The sequence below is a fragment of the Oncorhynchus tshawytscha genome, linkage group LG11 (assembly GCF_018296145.1).
Source record: "Oncorhynchus tshawytscha isolate Ot180627B linkage group LG11, Otsh_v2.0, whole genome shotgun sequence".
Lineage (NCBI taxonomy): Eukaryota > Metazoa > Chordata > Actinopteri > Salmoniformes > Salmonidae > Oncorhynchus > Oncorhynchus tshawytscha.
The window spans coordinates 11,175,107-11,201,304 of record NC_056439.1 but is presented as its reverse complement, the minus strand read 5'-3'; the positions used below and the strand labels follow the sequence as shown (position 1 = coordinate 11,201,304).

The following is a 26,198-nucleotide window of genomic DNA, read 5'->3' as shown; positions in this document are numbered from 1 at the left end:
TACACTCAGTGTATGGCTGTGACTTTCCCAAAGTCTGGAATTTTGCGGTCCTAGTTCTATCACCATCTTAGAATAGTTTGACTCTCCATGGGTGCCTAGCGATGCAAATACAATGTGTGGTTATCTACTCGATCTGGTGCCAGCGTGAGAATACAGACTCCTGTCAAGTGAGTGGGGCTATGTTGTTCTTCCAGCCAGGTAGCTAGATTGATTGGATTTGTGGGCTTCCCCCTGAGAGTCCTATGGTCCTAAGGCAGGCGCTCGACTGTGTGTCTGTGTTTGTGCGTGTCTGTGCGTGTGTGCGCGCGTACAAGGCATTTTCATTTCTGTGTGTGCTCGTCAGAGAGTGTGTGTGTGTGGCGTACGTGGTGTGTGTGTGTGCGGCGTACATGGTGTGTGTGTGTGTGTGTGTGTGTGAGAGAGAGAGACTTTGCTGCTCTGTGGGAGCCTGGCAGGGCTCTGGGCTGACCTTGTATAGCTGAGGTGGCTCTGCGTACAGTCATTTATCAATTAGACAGAATTGGGCCCGTGGTAATGTGACAGTAGCCTGCTGTGACGACTCACTGGGCATTAGCTGCTTGGCCTGGCAGGCACCGTTGTTGGGCCAGGATAGAGCAAGTTACATGTGTGTTGGTGGCTCTACTGTATTGCACTGTGTGTGTGTGTGTGTGTGTGTGTGTGTGTGTGTGTGTGTGTGTGCAATATTTTTTCAAAATGTGAAAAAACTAAATTCTAGCCTGATAAATCAAAGGGATGTTGTCTATTTAACAATAACATAACCTGCAAATTGCAAAGGAAAATGCATTTAGGCCTACCTTTCCTTACCTCTCGGTGACAGCGTTGTAGAAGTCACAGCAGAACTCCATGTCCAATATTTTATTCTGTATGCACACAGTAGGGCAACCAGCACGTACAATAGTTGTAGTGGAGATAGTCACATCCATCTTGTGGAAGCCAAGGCTCTTGCCGGCGTTGAGTGGCGGGAGAAGCCCCATTCCCACTACATCCACAAAGAAAAAGTAAATGTCCAAGATGTGTAAAAGTCTGGGTAAAAATTATTAATTGGTAATGACGTTTCAGAAAAGTGGACAGTCCAGTAGCCTGCCCGAGAGCTAGCAGTGAGGGTAGGCAGACACACCCAAATGTGCAGTCTTACCCCAGGAATCACCCCAGTGTCATGACGTTTGCCTGTGAGTAAGGTTTATGACCCCTCCCATAAATACCCTTCTCCCTTCCCTCTCTCTTGACTCTACAGAGGAACTCGTGAATAGCCTTTGTTAAACAGAGATTCTGGGAACATCAGAATGTGGGGGGAAATTAACCATATTTTGGGAATCCAACCAGTTGAACATATGCGTTGGTATTTAATGAATATGATGTCAGTTCGGTTGTCATCTGAGACATTCTCATCAATGATAGGATGACATAAACAGTACAGTGGAAAGTCTACACATTATAGTTATCAGATTCACATGGAATTGTTGTGCAATTTAAATGTTTGAAAAAAAATATTGGTGAAAAGATTAAATGTAATTTTAGCTTCCAAATGAGAGATTTGGGATTTCATAAGGTTAGGGCTCTGCTCAATCAGTGGCCCGCCCCTGTGAAGAGACATGGGTTATAAAACTATGAAAACACACCCTTCTCCCTCCACTATATAAGCTCTTGACGAAAATGGAACCTCCTGTTCCGAGGACGATAGTCCATACGTTGAAAAGGACTAACATGTCAACTACAGAACTCAGCATGAGCTTTGGTTGTGAATGGTATAAACTTTGAACTCTTACTCACTAAAGAAGTGAGACATCCTAGCCGTTGAGTTAGCAAAAGCAACTGTAAACGTGGGAAAGGACGGACGGAGTATCCCATGTACCACACAACGACGACACTACAACGTAACCCGTTCACCGCCAGAGACACTCTTCAAAGGACTCTGTTGGGCACACGGCCTTCCATCTACCACCAACCTATTGAAGCACAAGTCAGAGTAAATATTTATTGCATTCTCCTTTTCCAAGTGGGCGGTAATTTAGAATGCATAAGATTCTGTATTTACGATAGAGTAGCTGCCTACGGCCCGATAGAGACATAGCTTCTCCCTTTGTTCCTCAAGTCTTCCCGCTCTTTCACTCAAACCCAACCCACTTTCTTTGTGTAACCAGCTGTCATATCTGTTCCGTCCGCAAGGGACGTTTTCCTTTATACCATCATTTGTAATCAAGGTATGGTTCATTCTGTGTATATGTAATTCTGTGTGATTAGTTATGTATTTAGTAAATAAATAATTAAACCCACATTTGTATTGCTGATTCAACTTGTTAGCCAGGGTTCATGAAGATAACCAAGAATTTACAACTTTCAGATGAGACTGAAATAAGGTGACGATTAATATTGACTGCTATTGATGTAAAATATTACTAGGTCTTTAAGAGTTTATTCGGAAGATAAACAGCTCTATAAATATTATTTAGTGGTGCCCCGACTTTCTAGTTAATTACATTTACATGGTTAGCTCAATCAGGTAATATGAATTACAGAGAAAGGATTTTATAGAATAGCATGTCATATCACTTAATCTGGCATAGCCAAAGACACGACACCAGGCAATACGCAATGCGCAAAATATGAAATCCGCTTAAGCTACTTCAAGCTAGGCAAAGATGTTAAGTCCCCGATACGGGGGAATTTAAGCAGTTCTGGACCAGTTCCAACTGACATTTTGGAGTACAAAGTGCTCTGTGAACACCGTAGAGTCCCGTGCCTTATAATGCCTCATCTGTCTGCTCTCAGTTTCCACTCTCTAAGCAGAGCTGACTTTAAGTGCCAAGTTTCAGACCCCACATTTGCATAGGGAGTGACGTGTCACATTTTCTGGTCTATCCAGAGAGTGAGCCCAGCTTGGGAGACGGCAAATGAACAGTCTAGCGAGTGCAGACATTGTGGTCATCTCGCTGGGATATATCCTAAGCAAGATTTAGAGCTCTCAGCAGGAAAAAATACGAAATAATTTCATAGAATTGAAAGAAGACCACTTTGTGCTTAAAGCTGAAGTTGTAACACATTTGAATTGGGTCTCTGCGCCACGTTTAGGAGAAAATTCTCTGTCGACGGTTCTATGAAATAGTGCCAATGTTGTACTGTCACTACGTATGATCATATTTATTTTACATTTAGAAGAACTATAATTTCTAATTTGATTGTTAGAAAGCATTTCAATAATTTCAAGCCCCATTGCCCCACTTTTCATATTTTCATAATAGTTGTACTATGCACTCGAGCTTGTGTTCTCAAAAGTGAGTAGACCTCAGCAATTTATAACTATTTTCACCAGAAAGGTGAGTTCAAGACCTTTCTAAAACTATGAAACATTACCAGTTATTATTTATGACTATCTCATGAAAAATTATTACGTTTGGGTATGTCTATTTAGGCGGAAATCAATATTTTGCCCTATAATTCAACTGGTTTGAAAAGACCGGAGACAGGAAAGAATTTTAATGAATTCCAATGGAAAGAAATGCATGAATACCCTGGCGCCTGACATTTTGATGCAGTTGTAGCATTTTTTGACATCTTGACCATAAAAAGCACCACATTGATTGATATAAAACATTAGATAACAAAAAATAATGGCAATTTATTACAAATTAAAGAAAAAAATGAAATTATATTTTTCATACCAGCTTTTTCTTATTAGATCATCACTGGGTAAGCACTGCTTCCCCTGCCTACCCTGACTGCACATCGCTGGTATTGTGTAATAAGCTATTTATGATAGAGCATAAAATAAAGGATAAAATACAGTGCATTCGTAAAGTATTCAAGCCCGTTGACTATCTCCACATTGAGGATAAAAAAATAAAACAATCCTCATCAATCTGCACACAATACCCCATAATGACAAAGCAAAAACAGAGAGTACTTTCAGAAAACACTGTACATAGTTTTGGGTGTTTTTCGAAAAGTATATGTACTCTCTGTAGCAGTCATCGGCCACAAATAGTTTTGTGTTTGGATAGATGCCAGAGAGCAGGTAGTTATTGCCTACAATCTCACTCCCCCCCCCTTTTCTCCCCAATTTCGATATTGTCTCATCGCTGCAACTCCCCAATGGGCTCAGGAGGCGAAGATCAAGTCATGCGTCCTCCGAAACATGACCCGCCAAACTGCGGTTCCTAAGTTAACTTCCTTGGTATACAGGGCAGCATTTTCACTTTTGGATGAATAGCGTGACCAGAGTGAACTGTCTCCTACTCAGTCCCAGATGCTAATATATGCATATTATTATTAGTATTGGATAGAAAACACTCTGAAGTTTCTAAAACTGTTTGAATGATGTCTGTGAGTATAACAGAACTCATATGGCAGGCAAAAACCTGAGAAAAAATCCAAACAGGAAGTGGGAAATCTGTGGTTTGTAGTTTTTGAACTCAGTCCCTATCGAATACACAGTGGAATATGGGTTATTTTGCACTTCCTAAGGCTTCCACTAGATGTCAACCGTCTTTAGAATGTTGTTTCAGGCTTCTACAGTGAAAGGGGGCCGGGTGAGAGCTGTTTGACTAAGGGGTCTGCCAGCAGCCTCGTTCTCAGTCATGCGCATTTCACATGAGAGGTAGCTCTCGTTCCATTGCTTTTCTGCAGACAATGGAATTCTCCGGTTGGAACATTATTGAACATTTATGATAAAAACATCCTAAAGATTGATCTATACTTAGTTTGACAAGTTTCTTCGACTTGTAATATAACTTTTTGAACTTTTCGTCCGACTGGACCTGAACGCGATTTTGGATTTGTTCACCAAACGACCTTAACAAAAGCAGCTATTGGAGATAAATGGACATAAATGATGGACATTATCGAACAAAACAAGCATTTATTGTGGAACTGCGATTCCTGGGAGTGCATTCTGATGAAGATCAATATTTAGAATGCTATTTATGAATAATGTTGACTACCCAACATGGCGGATATTTCTCTGGCTGCTTTGGGCTCTGAGCGCCATTCTCAGATTATGCTTTATCTGTAAAGTTTTTTTGAAATCTGACACAGCGGTTGCATTAAGGAGAAGTCTAAAGTTCCATGCATGACACTTGAATTTTCATCAACATTTATAATGAGTAATTTTGTGAATTCATGTGGCTCTATGCAATATCACTGCATGTTTTGGAACTACTGAACGTAACACGCCAATGTAAAATAAGATTTTTGGATATAAATATGAACTTTACCGAACAAAACATACATGTATTGTGTAACATGAAGTCCTATGAGTGTCATCAGATGAAGATCATCAAATGTTAGTGATACATTTTATCTCGATTTGTGCTTTTTGTGACTCCTCTCTTTGGCTGGAAAATGGCTGGGTTTTTCTGTGAGTTGGTGGTGACCTAACATCATCGTTTGTGGAGCTTTCGCTGTAAAGCATTTTTGAAATCAGACACTATGGCTGGATTAACGAGAATTGTATCTTTAAAATGGTGCCTAATACTTGTATGTTTGAGACATTTGATTTATGAGATTCCTGTTGATTTGTGCTTGGCGCCCTGCAATTTTATTGGCTGCATGCAGGCACTTGGCCCGCCACAAGGAGTCGCTCGAGCTCGATGAGCCAAGTAAAGCCCCCTCTGCCTATGATCATTTAATCAATACCATGCTCATTATGTTCGATGTGAAAGAAATGGGTTGTTTTGAAAATGACTCTCATTCAAGTGTAGTTGTGGCGGCCCATGTTTTGGGAGTTTTTTGGGGGCTACTATTTTTTTCCAGTTTTTGCAAGACTACTAATACTTACGTCCTGTTTACCTGTGTTCCCCGTGAAAGGCCAAGGGCCCCTGAATAACTTCTCTGATGTCATCAACCCAACAGAGAAGAGCACAGAGGATGGCTCCAGCATGGACAAACTGGTATTTTGTGTGGTGTCAGTATGTGTGCCATGATACTCGATACTGGCTTATTGTGCAGTACAAAAACTGCAAGTTTTTTTTTTTAAACAGCCACCACTAACATTGAGTGGCTGCTGCCAACACACTGACTCAACTCCAGCCACTTTAATAATGGGAATTGATGGGAAATGATGTAAAATATATCACTAGCCACTTTAAACAATGCTACCTAATATAATGTTTACATACCCTACATTATTCATCTCATATGTAGACGTATATACTGTACTCTATATCATCTACTGCATCTTTATGTAATACATGTATCACTAGCCACTTTAACTATGCCACTTTGTTTACATACTCATCTCATATGTATATACTGCACTCAATACCATCTACTGCATCTTGCCTATGCCGCTCTGTACCATCACTCATTCATATATCTTTATGTACATATTCTTTATCCCCTTACACTTGTGTCTATAAGGTAGTAGTTTTGGAATTGTTAGCTAGATTACTTGTTGGTTATTACTGCATTGTCGGAACTAGAAGCACAAGCATTTCGTTACACTCGCATTAACATCTGCTAACCATGTGCATGTGACAAATACAATTTGATTTGATTTGATTTGAGGAGGAGACTTCGTAAAAAGCACCAATGCTCAACCACATTTTAACCTTGAAGAAAACATCCCCCATGTATGGTCTGATAGGGAGTACTGTTCCATTTGGGATGCACTCCATATGTACCTATGTTATGGGCTACTTTTGACCAAAGCCTTAAGGGCCCTACTCAAAGTTAGTGTGTAGGGTGCCATTTGAGACAAAGATAAGGACTGTGGCGGCTGAGACCCGGCACATCGTTCACTCTCCCTGAAAACTTAATTGTGTTTACTTAACAGTTCAGAGTCCTCCATTTCCCGGGTGTGTGATAGGTTCCTACCCCATTGGCTCAGGTTCTGACTTATCAGAGGTATCTCTCTCTCTCTCTCTCACTCACTCTTCCCCTCCTTCCCCCTCTGTTTCTCCCTCATTCGCTCGCTTTCTCCCTTCTCTCGCCCCTCTTTTTTTGTTTTGCTCTCTCTCTCTCTCTCTCTCCATTTCATTACAGACATTGATAAATCAGGGACGTTTCTCTTCAGTCCAGACCTTTTGGGGACCGTCTCCAACTTTATTATGACCTTGTTCAAATTTGCAATGACATTTATGATCCTCCCCCTCCAATCCCTCTGTCCCTCCTTCCTTTCCTCCCTCTCTTTCTCTCGCTCTGAGTCATTTAAACGGTGACAGCTTTGTCTCATTAAGTAGCCATCTGTTGTCATTTAACATTCAAATCTGTTTGTTTACCGCCATCTTCTGGATAAGGGCCGGGGTTAGGTAGTGTGGCATTTCTGCAGTCAGAACTCGGTTCGAAGAGTACTTATTTTCTTCCAAATACTTTTAAAAGTTTGATTTTGCATGCCTGGAGTGGCAGTTGGGTGGAGTCTGCTCTTTTGGGACTAGGCAATTGATTAAATCAAAAGTATATATTAAAAAAAATACTAATACTACTTGAACCCAGGTATGGTTAGAGCCAACTGACCTGGATAAGGGGCATCTCACATAGTCTCAAGTGGTTTCCTCTCGTTGTCTCCACTTTACACTATTTAGACGTACACTATTGAGGTAGAGGGGCTACCCATGCAAGTTCGAGCTAGGAAACCCCTCGGTCTCACCAAAGGGACTTGTGGCCACAAACCATATTGAAGTGTCATATTATAGTGTCTGTCAGCAGTATAGACATAGCCACTGGGGACAATAATTCATTTGAAGTCTCCTTCTCTTCCTCCTTTTGTGTTGGAAGCTGGGGAGGCCAGATATGTTTAATTAGAACCGAGCAACACTGCAGGCTTTTTAATACTACTTTAAGACTGCTGGAGATGTCTGTTGAGAGCTTTGTTTTCAAGGGACTCACTCCTCTTATATTAGACTGTATTATCTTTTAAGGGACAATCTGGAATTGGTACATCCATTGCTACACTTATAAATGAATGATGTTGACGTTGCATAATGAACCCTGTAATACATTGTATACTGTAGCTTCAAAAAGTGGTTGAAACTGTCATTCATCTCATGCATGGTCAGTCCTTGCATCTATAGCTCCTTCTGTGCATTTTTAGAGTGGTTACATTTCTCCTGCCCCTTCCTTGCTGTTTACGCCCCGAAAAGCATCAGGGTGGTCACTTTTTCTGTCTTCTTGAATCTCGCATTTTCCCTTTAAAAAGGAATGACTTAGAAAACGGTCCACACTGTACTGTACAATATACCTCACACGGGCCTTGCTTTAAATGCAGGATGGGAGACTGGTTGGTTTATTGGTAGCAGCTGCCCATTGACTCGAAATTGCCATCTATGATTAATTGATAATAGCTATTGTGCCATGCATTTCCCCCCCCCCCCACTGTATTTATTGATTGTATGTTTGTTCATTCCATGTGTGACTCCAACTGCTTTGCTTTACGCGTCAAACTGCTTCTGCTTTTGTTCTCAACTGGCCGACCTGGTTAAATAAAGGCGAAATCATCAAATAAAAATGCAGCTTCATAGTGAGCCTATTGTAGCCTATTCGCTGGTAACAGCATGCATTTTCTGTTCATCCATTACCGACACCACACATGGCTGTGTCCATCTAATGTAAAGTAATGATACGCCACTGTGCCAATTGAATGTAAATGAATGGTCTATTTCTCTGCCGTGGGCTTTATTGGATAAAAACGTCCTTTTTTCACACCCCGTTTCCAATGTGTAATGGTGCGGAGTGGGACGATTACGCATGTCAATGCGTTATGATTGGAGGCGCCGGGTTCAAGTTCGTTCGACGGACGCCATTGATCATGGTCGAACCTATGTTTTCTATCCAACAGGGCCCGAGAGCGGAGGAGAGGAAGAGAGGTACTCTGAGCAGCGATGAAAGGATGGAGGGTCGTTATCGAATCCTTCTCGACCAGAGAGAAAATGAGCTTTTTCCAAACGAATAAGGTGTGCGTTCGTGCGTGTAAAGCAAATACAACATCAAGAACATAGTGCATATTTAATGGATTGTAATGAATATGAAGAACAATGGATGTCAATGCTGAATAGAAAATATATAACCTTCTATCTTATGTATACAGTATGTAATTCAGCGTATTAATCTGTCTGTGTTCCAAATGCGTTCCATAGGGCTCTGGTCAAAAGTAGCACACTTTATAGGGAATAGGGGGCCATTTGGAAAGCAACCTCTGTTATGTTCAGAACATTTCACTTTATTGCCTTTAAGGCCTTGATTTCCCTTGGTATGGCCCTGAGCCATGTTCAAGCCATAATTACACTGCAGATAGAACTGTTATGATCTCTACAGTACTATCAAGGTTCTCCGTTGCAGTAAGTTGACAGTTGTGCAGAACTGAACGAACGGTACTGTGTTGGCTCTGATCTTTTGTTTTCACATCCTTTCGAGCACGGCTCTGGCGTAGCGGTGGCCCCCACCTCCCCAGATAGCATATGAACACGTCGTAAGCCATGGCAAACATATGTGTCATTACAGGAAATTCGCTTTAAAAACTGTTACGCCACTATGCGTAACCAGGCCGTCGCAGTACAGCTCGGCTCGGCGGTGTGAACAGAGTATGAACTGCATCTATCAGACTTAGCTTACTAATACTTAAAAAATAAAAATACTACTTGAAAAATCTTTCAGATACTTTGAGCTTTGGCTAGAGTCTGTGTGGGTAGGATTTGCAGTTTTGGGACATTGGTTAAATAAGCTCAAACAGGCACAGAGAAAGCATTTCAAATGATTCTTCAAGTATTTCACACCCAGGTCTGGTGGCATTATGCTGCAGCATTATGGTGGACCATGTTTCAGCACCCAAACCTTTGTGGTGGTTTCCAGGGTCAAACAGCAGTGCTGAAGGTGTCTTCCCCTTCTGATTGTCGAGTTGCTGACGAGTGAAGGTTTGTTCACTACAGAACAGTCCCTCTCTCCTTCCCTCTCTCCCGCCCTCTCCGACTGTCCCTCCCCCATCTCGCTCTCTCTCCCTCTCTAATGGAGATTGACGAGAGCTCATCTGTTCGATATCGACTCCGATGCCTTCACACAGCAGAGCTCAGGGTCAGCAGTGACCTTGAGAGGGAAGGCGGAGGAGTGGATAGAGCTTTGTTCTGCACTACACTGTCTGTTTGCTCATTACATTGAGCTACATGAAGCTTTTGTGTTGTGAGTATTGGTATTATATATTCCTTCCACCACTCTGTTCCTTTCAAATCCATTTTGGTTTGCAGTACACTGTCTGTCTGTTCCTTACACAGGGCTTATGCATTGTGAATAATGGGGAGAATCTCAATTGCATTTTCTTAATTCCTCGCGTCCTTTCGCCTCTTTCTCAAAACCCATTGGATGAGGTCAGAAGTCTTGCACCCTCTGACCTTGTCACCCACTGGGTTTTCATAAGCAGGCGAGGAGAGAGGACACAAGGAATCAAGGAAACAGAACTGAAATTCTCCCATGTTATCATACAGGGAGAATTCCACCATGTTCTTTGTTTATTTGTTCTTTAGGCTACGTCCCAATTCTCCACCCTTCTCCCAAAAGTGTGCACTTGCACACTTCCTGTCATGTCAAATCCATAATGTGCACACTTTGGTAAAAGGCTGGAGAATTGCGACATGGCCATCCTTGGAAATGATATAGTGAGTGTTGGGTATTTGTTCTTTCTGGTACTTCTTTCAATTTCAAGTACAAAGTTGAATAGGCACAAGTACCTGAACTCTTACAAAGTTAAATAGTTTATGGCCTAGCATAAATTTGCAATTGGATACGTTTGTTTAAGCCCCTCTAACGAACCCAGAAACGTGTATAGTTCAAACGGTGGGTAAAAATAGTGTAGAATTAGGCTGGTATTCATGCAATTGCAGATAATGGGTTTCTACTAGTGTGCAAATCAAACCCTTTCTGAAAAGCCATGATCTAAAATTGAATTGAATACCCACCTTGTAATTATAATATCTGTTATACTATATGAAAATATAGGCGCTTGTGAGTGGTAAAGAAACAGACGTGGAGGGAGATCAGTTTGACGGGTTTATTAGAGAACAGTGAATATAAAGGTATTTGTTTGTATGTACAGTTGAAGTGGGAAGTTTACATACACTTAGGTTGTAGTCATTAAAACTCGTTTTTCAACCACTCCACAAATGTCTTGTTAACAAACTATACTTTTGGCAATTTGATTAGGACATCTACTTTGTGCATGACACAAGTCATTTTTCCAACAATTGTTTACAGACAGATTATTTCACTTTTGGTCAGCAGCATACCACTCTGCATACCACTGCTGGCTTGCTCCTGAAGCTAAGCAGGGTTGGTCCTGGTCAGTTCCTGGGTGGGAGACCAGATGCTGCTGGAAGTGGTGTTTGGAGGGCCAGTAGGAGGCACTCTTTCCTCTGGTCTAAAAAAATATATCCCAATACCCTGTGTAGGGTGCTGTCTTTCGGATGGGACGTTAAACGGGTGTCCTGAGGTCATTAAAGATCCCATGGCACTTATCGTAAAAGTAGGGGTGTCAACCCCGGTGTCCTGGCTAAATTCCAAATCTGGCCCTCAAAACCATCACGGTCACCTAATAATCCCCAGTTTACAATTTGCTCATTCATCCCCCTCCTCTCCCCTGTAACTATTCCCCAGGTTGTTGCTGCAAATGAGAACGTGTTCTCAGTCAACTTACCTGGTAAAATAACAGATAGATAAAATAAATAATTCACTGTATCACAATTCCAGTGGGTCAGAAGATTACATACACTAAGTTGACTGTGCCTTTAAACAGCTTGACAAATTCCAGAAAATTATGTCATGGAAGTTTCAGATAGGCTAATTGACATCATTTGAGTCAATTGGAGGTGTACCTGTGGATGTATTTCAAGGCCTACCTTCAATCTCAGTGCCTCTTTGCTTGACATCATGGGAAAATCAAAAGAAATCAGCCAATACCTCAGAAAAAAACTGTAGGCCTCCACAAGTCTGGTTCATCCTTGGGAGCAATTTCCAAATGCCTGAAGGTACCACGTTCATCTGTACAAACAATAGTACGCAAGTATAAACACCATGGGATCACGCAGCCATCATACCGCTCAGGAAGGAGACGCATTCTGTCTCCTTGAGATGAATGTACTTTGGTGTGTAAAGTGCAAATCAATCCCAGAACAACAGCAAAGGACCTTTTGAAGATGGTGGCGAAAACAGGTACAAAAGTATCTATATCCACAGTTAAATGAGCCCTATATCGACAACCTGCTCAACAAGGAAGGAGCCAGAAACCGCCATAAAAAAGCCAGACTATGGTTTGCAACTGCACATGAGGACAAAGATCTTACTTTTTGGAGAATTGTCCTCTGGTCTGATGAAACAAAAATGGAACTATTTGACCATAATGACCATTGTTATGTTTGGAGAAAAAAGGGGGATGCTTGCAAGCTGAAGAACATCATTCCAACCACGACACACGGTGGTGGCAGCATCATGTTGAGGGGATGCTTTGCTGCAAGAGGGACTGGTGCACTTCACAAAATAGATGGCATTATGAGGGGGAAAATTACGTGGATATGTTGAAGCAACATCTCAAGACATCAGTCAGGAAGTTAAAGCTTGATCGCAAATGGGTCTTCCAAATGGACAATGACCCCAAGCATACTTCCAAAGTTGTGGCAAAATGGCTTAAGGACAACAAAGTCAAGGTATTGGAGTGGCCATCACAAAGCCCTCACCTCAATCCATTAGAAAAATTATGGGCAGAACTGAAAAAGCGTGTGCGAGCAAGGAGGCCTAGAAAACCTGACTCAGTTACACCAGCTCTGTCGGCGGGGGGAATGGGCCATAATTCCCCAAAGTTATTGTGGGAAGCTTGTGGAAGGCTACCCAAAACATTTTACCCAAGTTAAACCATTTAAAGGCAATGCCACCAAATACTAATTGAGTGTGTGTAAACTTCTTACCCACTGGAAATGTGATGAAAGAAATAAAAGCTGAAATAAATCATTCTCTATACTATTATTCTGACATTTCACATTCTTAAAATAAAGTGGTGATCCTAACTGACCTAAAACAGGGAACTTTTACTCTGATTAAATGTCAGGAATTGTGAAAAACTGAGTTGAAATGTATTTGGCTAAGGTGTATGTAAACTTCCGACTTCAACTGTATGTAAGTATGTACAGGTCACTGTCAATATAATGGAAACACCAACAGCAAGTGTCTTAATTGGTCATTGGGCCACCACGAGCCAGAACAAATTCAATTAGAATAGATTCTGTGTCTGGAACTCGATTGGAGGGATGCAACCCAATTCCATCATTTGGCGTTTTGTTGATGGTGGTGGAAACCTCTGCTCCAGAATCTCCCATCAGTGTTCAATTGGGTTGAGATCTGGTGACAGATGGTTAACATCATTTTCATGCTCATCAAACCATTCCATGGCCATTCATGCCATGTGGATGGCATTGTCATCCTATGGGAGCCATGGTAGCCCAAATAATGTCCTGCCCAACATTTTTACACATAACCCTGCTGGGATGTCAATTGATTAATTATCTCAGGAACTACACCTGTGTGGAAGCACCTCCTTTTAATGAACTTTATATCCCTCATTTACTCAAGTGTTTCCATTATTTTGGCAGTTACCTGAATGTATGTATGTTTGTAGGACTCTATGGCTTCATTTAGACAGGCACCCCAATTCTGGTATTTTTTTCCAGTAACTTAACTTTTGACCAATCACATCAGATCTTTTTCAGAGCTGAACTGATTGATTAAAAGACAAATTAGTAAAAAAATATATATCATTATTGGGCTGCCTTGTCTAAACGCAGCCAAATATTCTCGGAGGAAACCACAACTAGTCATACCTCTCCGTGTCTACTATTACACTCTACACAATAATCCAATCAGGCTGCGATACAGTTACTGATATCATCATGAGAAATTGATTTTTAAAAAGGCAATACCATAGGACCATGAAGTGTATGCATTGTTCAGGAACACCGGGTCGGGAAGGAACAAAGAAACAAATGACTTGGATGCCAAACACTTTCAGTTACCTTAAACATAAGTTAATCCTAGCTCTACAGGTAAGGTATCGTTCAAACCGGGGAAAAATACAACAGATTAAGTTAGGATGGGAATATTGACATTTGTGTTGTACAAAAAAAAGCACAGAATCTGTGGGGGAAATACTGTAAACCTCTTCATAATCAGGCAGGGTGGTTTTAAGTTGAAGCGTTTCATCGATGTGTTATGAGGAGGTGACTTCATGCATTACTCAGTAAACTAAACTCTAGTTCAATCGCCTCCTTATAAATGCACATTGTTGATGAAAAGTTTCAAGTGAAGTTTCCCTGCCTGATTTATATAGAGGTTGACAGTCATTTTTGCACAAACCTGTGCTCTTTTTGCACCACGAAAATGCCGCCCAAAGTTTATCAACCTCGATAGATCAATCCTCTTATTACAGAGATTTCACTACTGTGCCATTCATCATTCCCATTCAGGCAGTTAATGTGTGTACGAGCAGCCAGGCAGTACCACGATAGTAATGATATAGCAATAATATTGATGGCAATTTAGTCATTTTAGGTGCTGCTCTTCTGATATGTTTTGTTTTGAACTTTTCATCTCCCTTTTTTGAGTAAGTTTTTGTTTTTAGTGTCACACATTTGGCTCTCACACGGTTAAGCTACAGTAGTTATAATAGTAATAAATATGGGTGGGAGCGCGCTGGCTCCCCATTGGCCGAGAAGCCCAAAGCGTTCATGGGAGCTGTAGTTCAGTACAGGTGGCGGGTTAGCAAAGTCCTCCAGGCAGGTTTTTTTTCCATCGACCCTTCACTCAAAAAGGGGGAAAGGAGGCGTTGTTATTATCAGCGTAACTCCTCTCACCCGAAAGAAACAAATTAACACAAAGAAAGATGGGAGTTTCCTTAAACTTCTCGTTGTCGGTGTTGTTTTTCTTGGTTCCAGTGACATACGCCGTGGCGGCGGCCATCTTTAGAAGGAGTCCATGGCCTTGAACTCGCTGAGGGCCTGGACGGGCGAGATGTGCTTCTTCTGCGAGCCCCGTCGAACGCGCGTTTGACACTCCTCGGGCTTCTCCCGCTTCACCAAGGGCTTCTTCTCGGGCGCCTTCATGCGCCAGCTGACCACAGGCGAGTTGACGGCGGCGGCGCCGTACACCTTGGCGTACTTGGTGGACGCCACGTAGCTGGCCTTGACTGTGAGCACCACAGCGTTCATCAGGTTCTTGGCCGCCTGGATCAGGGAGGTGGCGCTGTCCAGCTACGGGGAGAGACAGAGAACATCTTAGATGTTCGGATCTTTATACTAACACTATATTATTAACGTTGCCCTTATACCTATTTCACTACATAGTATTATCTGTAGTAACAACATTGTAGTTAAATGGACATATTAAACATCACATATATTACCTGTATAACACCAGCAATAGAAGCAATTTTTTAGGTCAACTGCAAACCTGCATCATCAACTGCACATAAAACATTCTGCAAACCCCATGAGGAGGGGGAGAGGTGAGAAGAAGGAGAGGGGAGAAGGAAGATCTAAGTGATTGGACAGGTGTAAGCAATAATCCAACCAATTGGATATCCTTCAGGACTTCAATGAAGCAGATCTATTGGGCAGGTGTAAGCATTAATACTATCCAACCAATTGGCGATCTGTTGTTTCTTCAAAGAAAGATTAGTGTAACGCACCCCTTTCTTAGACAGACGGTCTTCTAGACATCCCATGTCACGCTGCAAGATAACAAGAACTGCCTGCGGCAAAGAGCTCTCACTGAAGAAGGCTTTATCAAGCGAACAGTTCTTACAGTACAGAGGTGAGCTCTCTCTCTCTGGTCTCCCCCGCAGGGCAATAGAAGGTCCCACACTCGTCTTATCAGAGCCCTGAGTAGCTAGACAGGTTCAGAGTGACCGCTGTACCTCCAACACATCTCTGATATGACAGCCTCATTAAGAGAAAGCGGGTGTCCAAAAAAAGTATGGCTGCGTCACAAATGGCACCCTATTCCCTATATAGCGCACTACTTTCGACCAGAGCCTGTTATAGTGAACACAGTGCCCATAGAGTTTCAGCTCATCCTGTTGGGACTAAATTACTGCATATAACTGGGTAATTTAAGCATAATTCGGGGTATCGGGGGCACCCACCGTGCTGCTAACCTTTTTATAGTGACCAGCTGGAGTTCGGAGCCAATTAAATCTAGCGGTTGACTCCCTTCTCGGGGTGGGAGGGCAAGGGGGTAGGGGGGCTGGCCGCAGCCTCTAAATGCCAGCCAAACAAAACGCAGGGAGAGAGGTGCACCTGACCTCCACCAACTGCTAATTAAGAAGTGTCTGGAAAAAAAGTCGGCGTCGTGTAGCCAGGGCAATGTTTTTCAACGCTTAATTGTCAGTTGTGTTGAGGACTCCCTGGGTTGGGGCTGGCACTGCGAAGGTGAAGAGAGAACAAGAGTTTTGCCAGACAATGATCGAGAGGAGTGTTACTCGAGGACCTGAGTGTTTCTAGCCATAATAAGCCAATCAGAATAGGGGGTATATTTTAACAGATCATAGCGGACATTTTACAATTAATGAATTGCACAATTTCCGAGAATTTAATGAGCCTGTTTAATGGGGGAACGTGCGCGAAGATACTTTTGGTCATGTTGTGTATGTGGGCAGCTACTCGTCGAACATTTAATTCCAAAATCATGTAGAGTTAAAACAGCCTCCACTTTAATAGGAAGTCTGTCCACTAGATGTTCGAACATTGCTGCAGGGACTTCCATTCAGCCACAAGAGCATTAACTGAGGTTGGGCATTGATGTTGGGCGATTAGGCCTGGCTTGCCGGTGGTATTCCAATTCATCCCAAAGATGTTCGATGGAGTTGAGGTCAGGGCTCTGTGCAGGCCTGACAAGTTCTTCCACACCGATCTTCACAAAACATTTCTGTATGGTCCTTGCTTTGTGCACGGGGGCATTGTCATGCTGAAACAGGAAAGGGCCTTCCCCAAATTGTTGACACAAAGTTGGAAGCACAGAATCGTCTAGAATGTCATTGTATTGTATGCTGTAGCATTACGATTTCCCTTCACTGGAACTAAGGGACCTAGCCCAAACCATGAAAAACAGCCCCAGACCATTATTCCCCCTCCACCAAACTTTACAGTTGGCACTATGCATAGGGACAGGTAGTGTTCTCCTGGCATCCGCCAAACCCAGATTCATCCGTCGGACTGCCAGATGGTGAAGCGTGATTCATCACTACAGAGAACGTGTTTCCACTGCTGCAGAGTCCAATGGCTTCAAGCTTTGCCCCACTCCAGCCGACACTTGGCATTGCGCATGGTTATTTGCAAATAATAGCTTTTTTTTTACTGGACTGATGGTACATGCTTCTGATGGTCATGGTGCTTTCAAGACAACTGGGAAATCCCCCAGAAAATATTATTAGCTTTCAAATCCTTGCTTCCTCTGTGATTGTTTCCTCAATTCCTCTCAAAGCGCATTGGAGGAGAGGATCCAAGTTTCTCCCTCAGAACTCCTCCTCCGATGCTCTTTGAGAGGAATTGGAAGAAACCAGGAGGGAGGAAGCCTAGGGAAGGTCCCTTTAACTACTCAGATAAAGGAATGAGGCCCACACACAGAATATTGCTGCTCACCAGTGTGTTGAATACAACTATAGACAGAGACCCTGGGCCTTGACTGTACAATGTGAGGGTGTTGTGTGGTGAGACTTACCCCAGAGACGATGAGCTCTCCTCCCAGGTTCTGGACCTCGGCCTTGACCTTGCTACAGATGTTGAGCTGGTGGCAGTACAGGGCGATTCTCTGCAGGTAGGCCAGCAGGTCCTGCTTGCAGGCCGAGTCAGGGCACTGAGACATGCACACAAACATGATGATAAAATTAGTTTAAAAACAGGGAAAATAGCTTAATGAGTTTCAAAGCCGGGTTAAGAAATAGTCTTGTACGTCAGAAGTAGTTTATAAAATGGTTGTGCTCATTTTATTTTCCAAATGGCATGTAATTTCTCTACTGTATTCATTCCTACAGGAGAAAAACAACCAATCATCAAAATAGCAGTGTCCGATTAGTCAATTAGTAAGTCCTTTTCCGGCCCTCTATTATGTGAAGCTATATGAGTCTACCTCTAGTATATACTGAGGTAAAAACAACACCAGAGAGAAAAATCTGTATCCCTATAGGCACCGTATTCACTATTTAGTGCACTTCTTTACACCAGATCCCACGGGACCTTTTGGGAATAGGGTGCCATTTGAGCCACAGAGAGGGAGCGGGACAGAGACTTTTCAGTCCCACAATGCACACAAAGTAGCTGTAATATATTCTGGACGTCATGCTGCGAAAATTTGCTACGGACCACAAGTTTCCTGGTGGGTAAAGAAAGAAGAGTGCGTTCGCTACTTTGCTTTTAAAACGCTCCCGGGCACCGTTTTCTACAGGAACCTTTTTCCCAACCATTAATAGTAAATGGTCCTAACTAGAACATTCAGGCAGCTTGTCTAGAGTCGAAGGGAAGCGAGGAATTCACACAGGGCTCACTTCCTTGTCTTTAGGGGGGCTGGGATACATTGGGACAGCGAAGTTAAGGGGCTGCACGAGCTAGCTAAGGGACCATGTTAATTAGGGCATGCAATGTTTTCAAACATTTTGCAATAGAAGATGGAACATTTGCATTTCTTATTCAGTAGTCCCTCCCTGTTTCGTTCCATTTTCTTCATGAACACGACCCATCTCTACCTATTCCCCTCAAGTGGCAAATGGCGAATGCCGTGCTTAGATTGTTCCAATGTGTTATCTTTCCACACTTGTTTTTTTTTTTACAGTTTAATTGTGCTTTAGTGTGCTTGTTCGCCTACACTGAGTAAGTAAGTAAGGGTGTGAGGGAGACTAGTATCGATGGACTCAAAGTACTCGTGGTGGAGCATTAATGGTCACAGATGCCTCCAGAGTGGCGCAGTGGTCTAAGGCACTGCATCACAGTGCTAGCTGTGCCACTAGAGATTCTGGGTTTGAATCCAGGCTCTGTCGCAACCGGCTGCAACCAGGAGAGCCCATGGGGTGGAGCACAATTGGCCCAGCATCGCCTGGGTTAGGGGAGTGTTTGGCTGACAGGGATTTCTTGACAACTCCTGTGGCGGGCCAGGCTCAGTGCATGCTGACACGGTCGCCATGTGTACAGTGTTTCCTCCGACACATTGGTGCGGCTGGGGGTTAAGTGGCCATTGTGTCAAGAAGCAGTGTGGCTTGGTTGGGTTGTGTTTTGGAGGATGCATGGCTCTCAACCTTCGCCTCTCCCGAGTCCGTACGGGAGTGGCAGCAATGAGGCAAGACTGTAACTACCAATTGGATACCTTGAAATTGGGGGTAAAAAAATTAAGAAATCTAAATGGTCACAGATGCACAGTCATCCTATAACAAATAAATGCTCTGTGTCTCAAATGGCACCACATTCCCTGCATAGGACACTAAGTGCAACTTCAACAAACACAGTGGATCATCAAACACACACGCAGTAATGTCCCCTTAAAGCTGTGTTCATGCAGGGCTGCCAGTGAGGCAGACAGTGGGAGCAGCTCCGAGGACATGATTACTGCACCCACCACCACCGGCTAGCATTACCACAAATTCCACCCAACGCGCGCACGCACACACACAACCCCCTTTCTCCCATCACACCAGAAACCCACGAGTTTCTCTCTGCTCCTGGCCAGCCCGGTTCAGGCAGGCAGATGACAATATGGTTCCCTGACTAATAGGCCGCCTCCCCAGCAGATTCCCTCCTGATGTAAATAAACAGTACGGACCATTACCTTGCCAAGGCCGCCAAGGAAAGCAGGCAGCTTCATTCTCTCTCTCCCTCCCTCTTACTCACTCACTCTCTTTCCTGCCACTGACTGGGGAGGACGAATTCCAGCCTGGAATCCAAACTCAATATTGTGAAACAGTGATATTTAGTTTGGGTTTCAGGATGGAATTTCTCTCTTTCCAAACCTTCCTAACAAAGAGTAATTCTAGCCTGGAATCCAAACTGAACGTAGTGAAACAGAGCGATATTCAGTTTGTATTGCCGGCTAGAATTCCTCTCTTCTTCCCTTCATCCCTCTCTAGTCAGAGTGGAATTCTAGCTTGGAAACTAAACTGATCAATGGCGCGATATTCAATTTGGATTCAAGACTAGTGGAAAACTTTCAAGAGGGAGGAAGAAGCCATTTTGTTTTTGCATAATTGGACCTGAAATGAATCTGCTGCTCTGCATGGGTGACTCAGCAGCAAGACATATGTTATTAAACCAGGGGCCAAAGCTCTGTCAGAACACACACACACACACACACAAAAGCATCACTAAATCACGCCTCTATATTGATGGCTTGTTGCATTTTTAATCAGGTTTGTAGATAAAAACAAGAGCTCTGCCCATGATTCTGGATGCTTCACAAATGGCACCCTATTCCCTATATAGTGCATTACATGAAAACCAGGGCCCACAGGGAGGCATTTTAAGTATTCAATAATAAATACATGGTTAGAGCGGCAATGCAAATATGAATAATGATGTTTTACATACATATTATAATCAATGTCAGTACAGTTCTAATCTGCAACCCCAAATGCTTCCCTATTCCCTACACAGTGCACTACTTTTGACTCCGATGCCCCCATCTCTCTGTGATTCCTTGTTCTCCTGACAATGGCCATTTAGGGGGTCCTGGTAAATGACCATGCCTTGAGTTCTCTTCAACCCCACATGACCAAGAATGAATCCTAAATGGCACCCTATTCCCTATATAGTTCCCTTACTTTGACCATAACCCTATGGGCCCTAGTCGAATGTAGTGCACTAAATAGGGAATAGGGTTACATTTTGGATACAATCATTGTCCTCCCATCTCTATGGTAGGAAGTAGCACAGCGGGTTCCCAGAAGGTAGAACGTTTGTCAAGTTTCCCTGGACTACGCATAGGCCTGAGCTGCTGGACGCAGTGGGCTTTATGTTTTAAGAAAACCCTCAAGGGAGGAAGAAAGAGAGAGAACAAGATAGAGGGGTTAGAAGACAGAGAGAGTAAAGAGTGAGAGAACGAGAGAGAGAGAGAGAGAAATAAGCAGATGAAGACTAGAAAGAGAGCAAAAGAAGAAGAATAGTGAGAGATGAGGATAAGAGGGAGAGGAGAAAGAGGCCCGGTCCATCCGACTCTTTACTCTGTGGTGAAATGGAGCCAGGTGCCTCTAGGGGTCATTCCATGTCAAGTGCTGCTCTTAGCAGAATATTTAAAGGGAGATTTCACCGCTATTTGGGGTGTTCTTCCAGTCTACTTAATAATTATGAGTGATGAAAGGTGCTTCAGACATAATTATGCACTATAGTTGGGAGAGTTGTCGTCATTGGTTGATTGAGCCTGCTGTCTGATCAAATAATGAATGAGTCATGTTTTGTAGCAATTATTGTACAAAGCTAGCAGCGAGTAGATATGGTTGTCTTTGCGAAATAGAGCCATTGGATTAGTCTCAATGATGTTATTTCCTTGTTCCCACCCTCTAAGGCAGGCTTTTCAAAAAAGGGTGAGGTACTGTAATAGTTCGCAGGTTCACCGGAGCTATGTTACTGTGCACTGTCTAAGATTACTAAATAGTTAGCTACAATGGCTGCTTCTGATTCCGCTTTCCAAGAAGAGCTGGATTAAACTTTTTTTTTTTCAATGTTATTTTACATACAGTTGAAGTCGGAAGTTTACCTACACTTAGGTTGGAGTCATTAAAACTAGTTTTTCAACCACTCCACAAATTTCATGTGAACAAACTATAGTTTTGGCAAGTCTGTTAGGACATCTACTTTGTGCATGAAACAAGTCATTTTTCCAACAATTGTTTACAGACAGATAATTTCATTTATAATTCACTATATCACAATTACAGTGAGTCAGAACTTTACATACACTAAGTTGACTGTGCCTTTAAACAGCTTGGTAAATTCCAGAAAATTAAGTCATGGCTTTTGAAGCTTCTGATAGGCTAATTGACATCATTTTGAGTCAATTGGAGGTGTACCTGTGGATGCATTTCAAGGCCTACCTTCAAACTCAGTGTCTCTTTGCTTGACATCATGGGAAAATCAAAAGAAATCAGCCAAGACCTCCACAAGTCTGGTTCATCCTTCGGAGAAATTTCCAAATGCCTTAAGGTACCACGTTCATCTGTACAAAGAATAGTACGCAAGTATAAACACCATGGGACCACGCAGCCATCATACCGCTCAGGAAGGAGACGCGTTCTGGCTCCTAGAGATGAACGTACTTTAGTGCGAAAAGTGCAAATCAATCTCATAACAACAGCAAAGGACTTTGTGAAGATGGTGGAGGAAACAGGTACAAAAGTATCTATATCCACAGTAAAACGAGTCCTATGTCGACATAACCTGAAAGTCCGCACAGCAAGGAAGAAGCCACTGCTCCAGAACCGCCATAAAAAAGCCAGACTACGGTTTTAAACTGCACATGGAGACGAAGATCGTACTTTTTGGAGAAATGTCCTGTTTGGCCATAATGACCATCGTTATGTTTGGAGGAAAAACGCTTGCAAGCCGAAGAACACCATTCCAACCGTGAAGCACGGGAGTGGCAGCATCATGTTGTGGTGGTGCTTTGCTGCAGGAGGGAGAGGTGCACTTCACAAAATAGATGGCATCATGAGGATGGAAAATTATGTGGATATATTGAAGCAAATTCTCAAGACATTAGTTAAAGCTTGGTCACAAATGGGTCTTCCAAATGGACAATGACCCCAAGCATATTTCCAAAGTTGTAGCAAAATGGCTTAAGGACAACAAAGTCAAGGCATTGGAGTGGCCATCACAAAGCCCTGACCTCAATCCTATAGAAAATGTGTGGGCGGAACTGAAAAAGCGTGTGTGAGCAAGGAGGCCTACAAACCTGACTCAGTTACACCAGCTCTGTCAGGAGGAATAATTCCCCTAATTTATTGTGGGAAGCTTGTGGAAGGCTACCCGAAAGGTTTGACCCAAGTTAAACAATTTGAAGGCAATGCTACCAAATGTGTCTGCATGCATGTATTACAATTATACACTTCAACAGTGTTTACCACTTCTGCTCCTGGGACATCAATGATTACACATTGTAACTATGCAATAGACTAGAAACATAAGTAAAGGCTGATTTGTAATTCATATATACAGAAAAAACAGTACACTACACCTCCTATGCATATCAAACTCCCTTCATCTGAATTAATCTGAGGAGGTTCTCCCAGCCATGTGGACGATTGAAAACAGGGCAGCAAAGTTTGTTTGTCACCAGAGCAGTTTAGATTATATTACTATTTGCCTGTGAATAACCAGACCTTCGTATAAAACTTGCTATGCTGAATTCTTAATGCACAAGCAAAGGTGATGCCATATCCTGTCAGCACGCCCACAAGCGAACCACTCAGGCGGAGAATGATGCGTGGAAGAGGGCGAGGAAAGAGATGGGAGTAACAATCCAGGCTATTTGCTCTGAGATCGGCATAATAATGTAATGAAACAAGCAGGGAGCAGGTTTCGAACCCTCAACATTCTAGCCCGAAGTCTGTGCCCAAATGTATTATTTGAGGTTGGGGCCAATTGTGGCTAAAAACACTTTATCAACTTTAACAAGTGGAAAGTGTAAAAACTATTATTCATTATTCACAAGGAATTAGGCACTTTCCCATGTTTACTACAGTATGTACTGTAGGCTATGTTTACTTGTCAGACTGCACAGTAGCCTTAAAACAAATGCAGGTGGCTTATATCTTCAAAATGCTTTAAATGCTTTATTATCCGAATGTAAAAGCATATAATGTACAGTAATGTATTTCTTCATCAGCATCTTCATGCTTTCGTTAATAAAATAATGCTAAAAATACTCTTTCAAAATGCAGATGTTGATTTAGTTATGGATCCATAACAAATGGTAATAAATATCACCGATTTACAGTAATATTGGAACAAAGTTGTCTTATGAAGGCAAACAATTTAGAATAATCCAATCCTCTTATGCTGTAGCCTACTCCCGACCGTCACGTTGTACAGCGCCATATGTTCCATTCCATCCTAACAGAAACCCTGAGGGTTTCGTTTTTCTCAGAATAGAAACACCATAATATTAATCCAATTTATTAAGCCACATTAATTAAAATCAATCCGATGTACTATGTTATTACAAAAACGGTTTTAAATTCTCTGGTAATGCCAATATAAAAGAATTTCAAATGCTTCTCAAAGATGCCCTCTGGTGGTCAAAAAAATGGTTGACAATTAAATAATGTGCAGCAGCCCGCAAGGAACCACTGTACAGTATGATATGTTAATAACATATTAATGGACATGTATAGTGAAATAGAACAGCAGTGAAATTTCCCTTTAAGACTCTTACCCCCCCCTCTCTCTCACACACACACATAATCGGGCACAAACACACACCTCCCCCTCAATCTCCCATCCATCTGCAGAACAGTCAGACTGACAGACTGCTCTTAACATGCTCTTTAATAGGGTTTGATGTGGAGCATTGCAAAAAGGGTTGCTACTTGAGAGACCTGTTCTACTGTAGTACCGCAAAGCTTCAATCTCTCTCACACACACACACAATCTCCCTGACACGCCTGACTGCGTCTGTCAGCCACAGGTTAACGGTTTGGCAAGGTGTGAGTGCAAAATAATTGTCCTCTTGAAAAATAAGGCATAAAAAGACAGTTATTTGTCGTAGGTAATATTAGCCTTTTTGGAATTAGATTACATCTAAAAATACAGTGGCTTGCCAAAGAAATACAAGATCAAATAGTCTTTCTATTCGATGAAAAATAGAAAGCAAACTCTTAAAATGTTTGAATATTTTAATACCCATTTACGGTATGTTGTGCCTGGATGACGTGTGTTTCGCATTTCTCCTCACTGAAATACTCTTAAAACAAATCCCTGTTTAAATTGGGAGAAAATCAGGCCCCTCTCTTTGAGCAGCATCACATTGCAGAATGAGAATTCATCCAAAATGGCACCCTAGTCCCTATATAGTGCACTACTTTTGAACAGAGCCTGATGGACTCCCATAAAGACCTAGTCAAAGTAGTACACCACTGTATATAAGAAATAGGGTGCCATTTCACAAGCACACTCATCTAGCATGAGAGGAGGGCAGCAGAAGGCTGTGAATATTCAGCAAACACCAGTCAAATAATCGTTTAAAGGCGGAATTAAAAATGGCAAGCCACCTGCTCAGTTTCAGCGTGTGTTGATTCAGTCCGAGGGTAGGCTGCCAGTGATTTGCTATATGACAGATATTCACCGCCTGACTCCCACCCAGCCCTGATTGCAGAGTGAGCGGTGGCTACGGTTCAACAACACACTATAGCCGGGAGCTCTGTGTGTTTTTTCAAATATGACACACACACACACACACACACACACACACACACACACACACGACTCATGCCAGGCTCAGAAACACACTGCACTACAGAGGATACTGGTGAGGAGAGGACGGCTAATAATATGGAGTGAATGAAATGGTGTCAAACACAAGGAAACCATGTGTTTAATACTATTCCATTTATTCTATTCCAGCCTGTCATCCTCTGATATAAAGTGCCACCAGACACCACTGTTGCACTAACATCCTCATAATTTGAATGTCATCAGACAGATTGTGATAGCACAGCTTTCCCTGAGTTATGACAACAGCATCAGGAAGAAGAACACAGAGTCCTAATGAATCAACAAGTCTTTGTGCATGAGGCTACATGAGGCTAATTCTCATAGCTTATTCAAGACGGATGAAAATGAAGAGGCAGGCCTCCCGAGTGGCGCTGCATCGCAGTGCTAGCTGTGCCACTAGAGATTCTGGGTTGGAGTCCAGGCTCTGTCGCAGCCGGCCGCGACCGGGAGACCCATGGGGCGGTGCACAATTGGCCCAGTGTCGCCCGGGTTAGGGGAGGGTTTGGCCGGCAGGGATGTCCTTGTCCCATTGCACACTAGCGACTCCTGTGGCGGGCCGGGCGCAGTGCACGCTAACGAGGTCGCCAGGTGTACAGTGTTTCCTCTGACACATTGGTGCGGCTGGCTTCCGGGTCAAGTGGGCATTGTGTCAAGAAGCAGTGCAGCTTGTTTGGGTTGTGTTTCAGAGAATATACGGCTCTCGACCTTCGCCTCTCCCGAGTGGGTACGGGAGTTGCAGTGATTAGACACGAC

At 42.8% G+C, this 26,198-nt stretch overlaps 1 protein-coding gene across 3 annotated transcripts in view; it reads right to left on the bottom strand.

Annotated features, from left to right (window-relative positions):
* Positions 1 to 13,034: 13,034 nt before the first annotated feature.
* The window catches only part of LOC112261424 (catenin alpha-2), a 700,693-nt gene continuing 687,529 nt past the window's right edge, over positions 13,035 to 26,198 (bottom strand). For all 3 annotated transcript variants that reach the window (XM_042329775.1, XM_042329776.1, XM_042329777.1), the window contains 2 exons: positions 17,698 to 17,832; positions 13,035 to 15,230 (listed from right to left, as the gene is read on the bottom strand). In XM_042329775.1, coding sequence (XP_042185709.1) covers positions 14,943 to 15,230; positions 17,698 to 17,832 — 423 coding nt within the window. In that variant the 3' untranslated portion in view covers positions 13,035 to 14,942. The remainder of the gene's footprint in view (positions 15,231 to 17,697; positions 17,833 to 26,198) is intronic.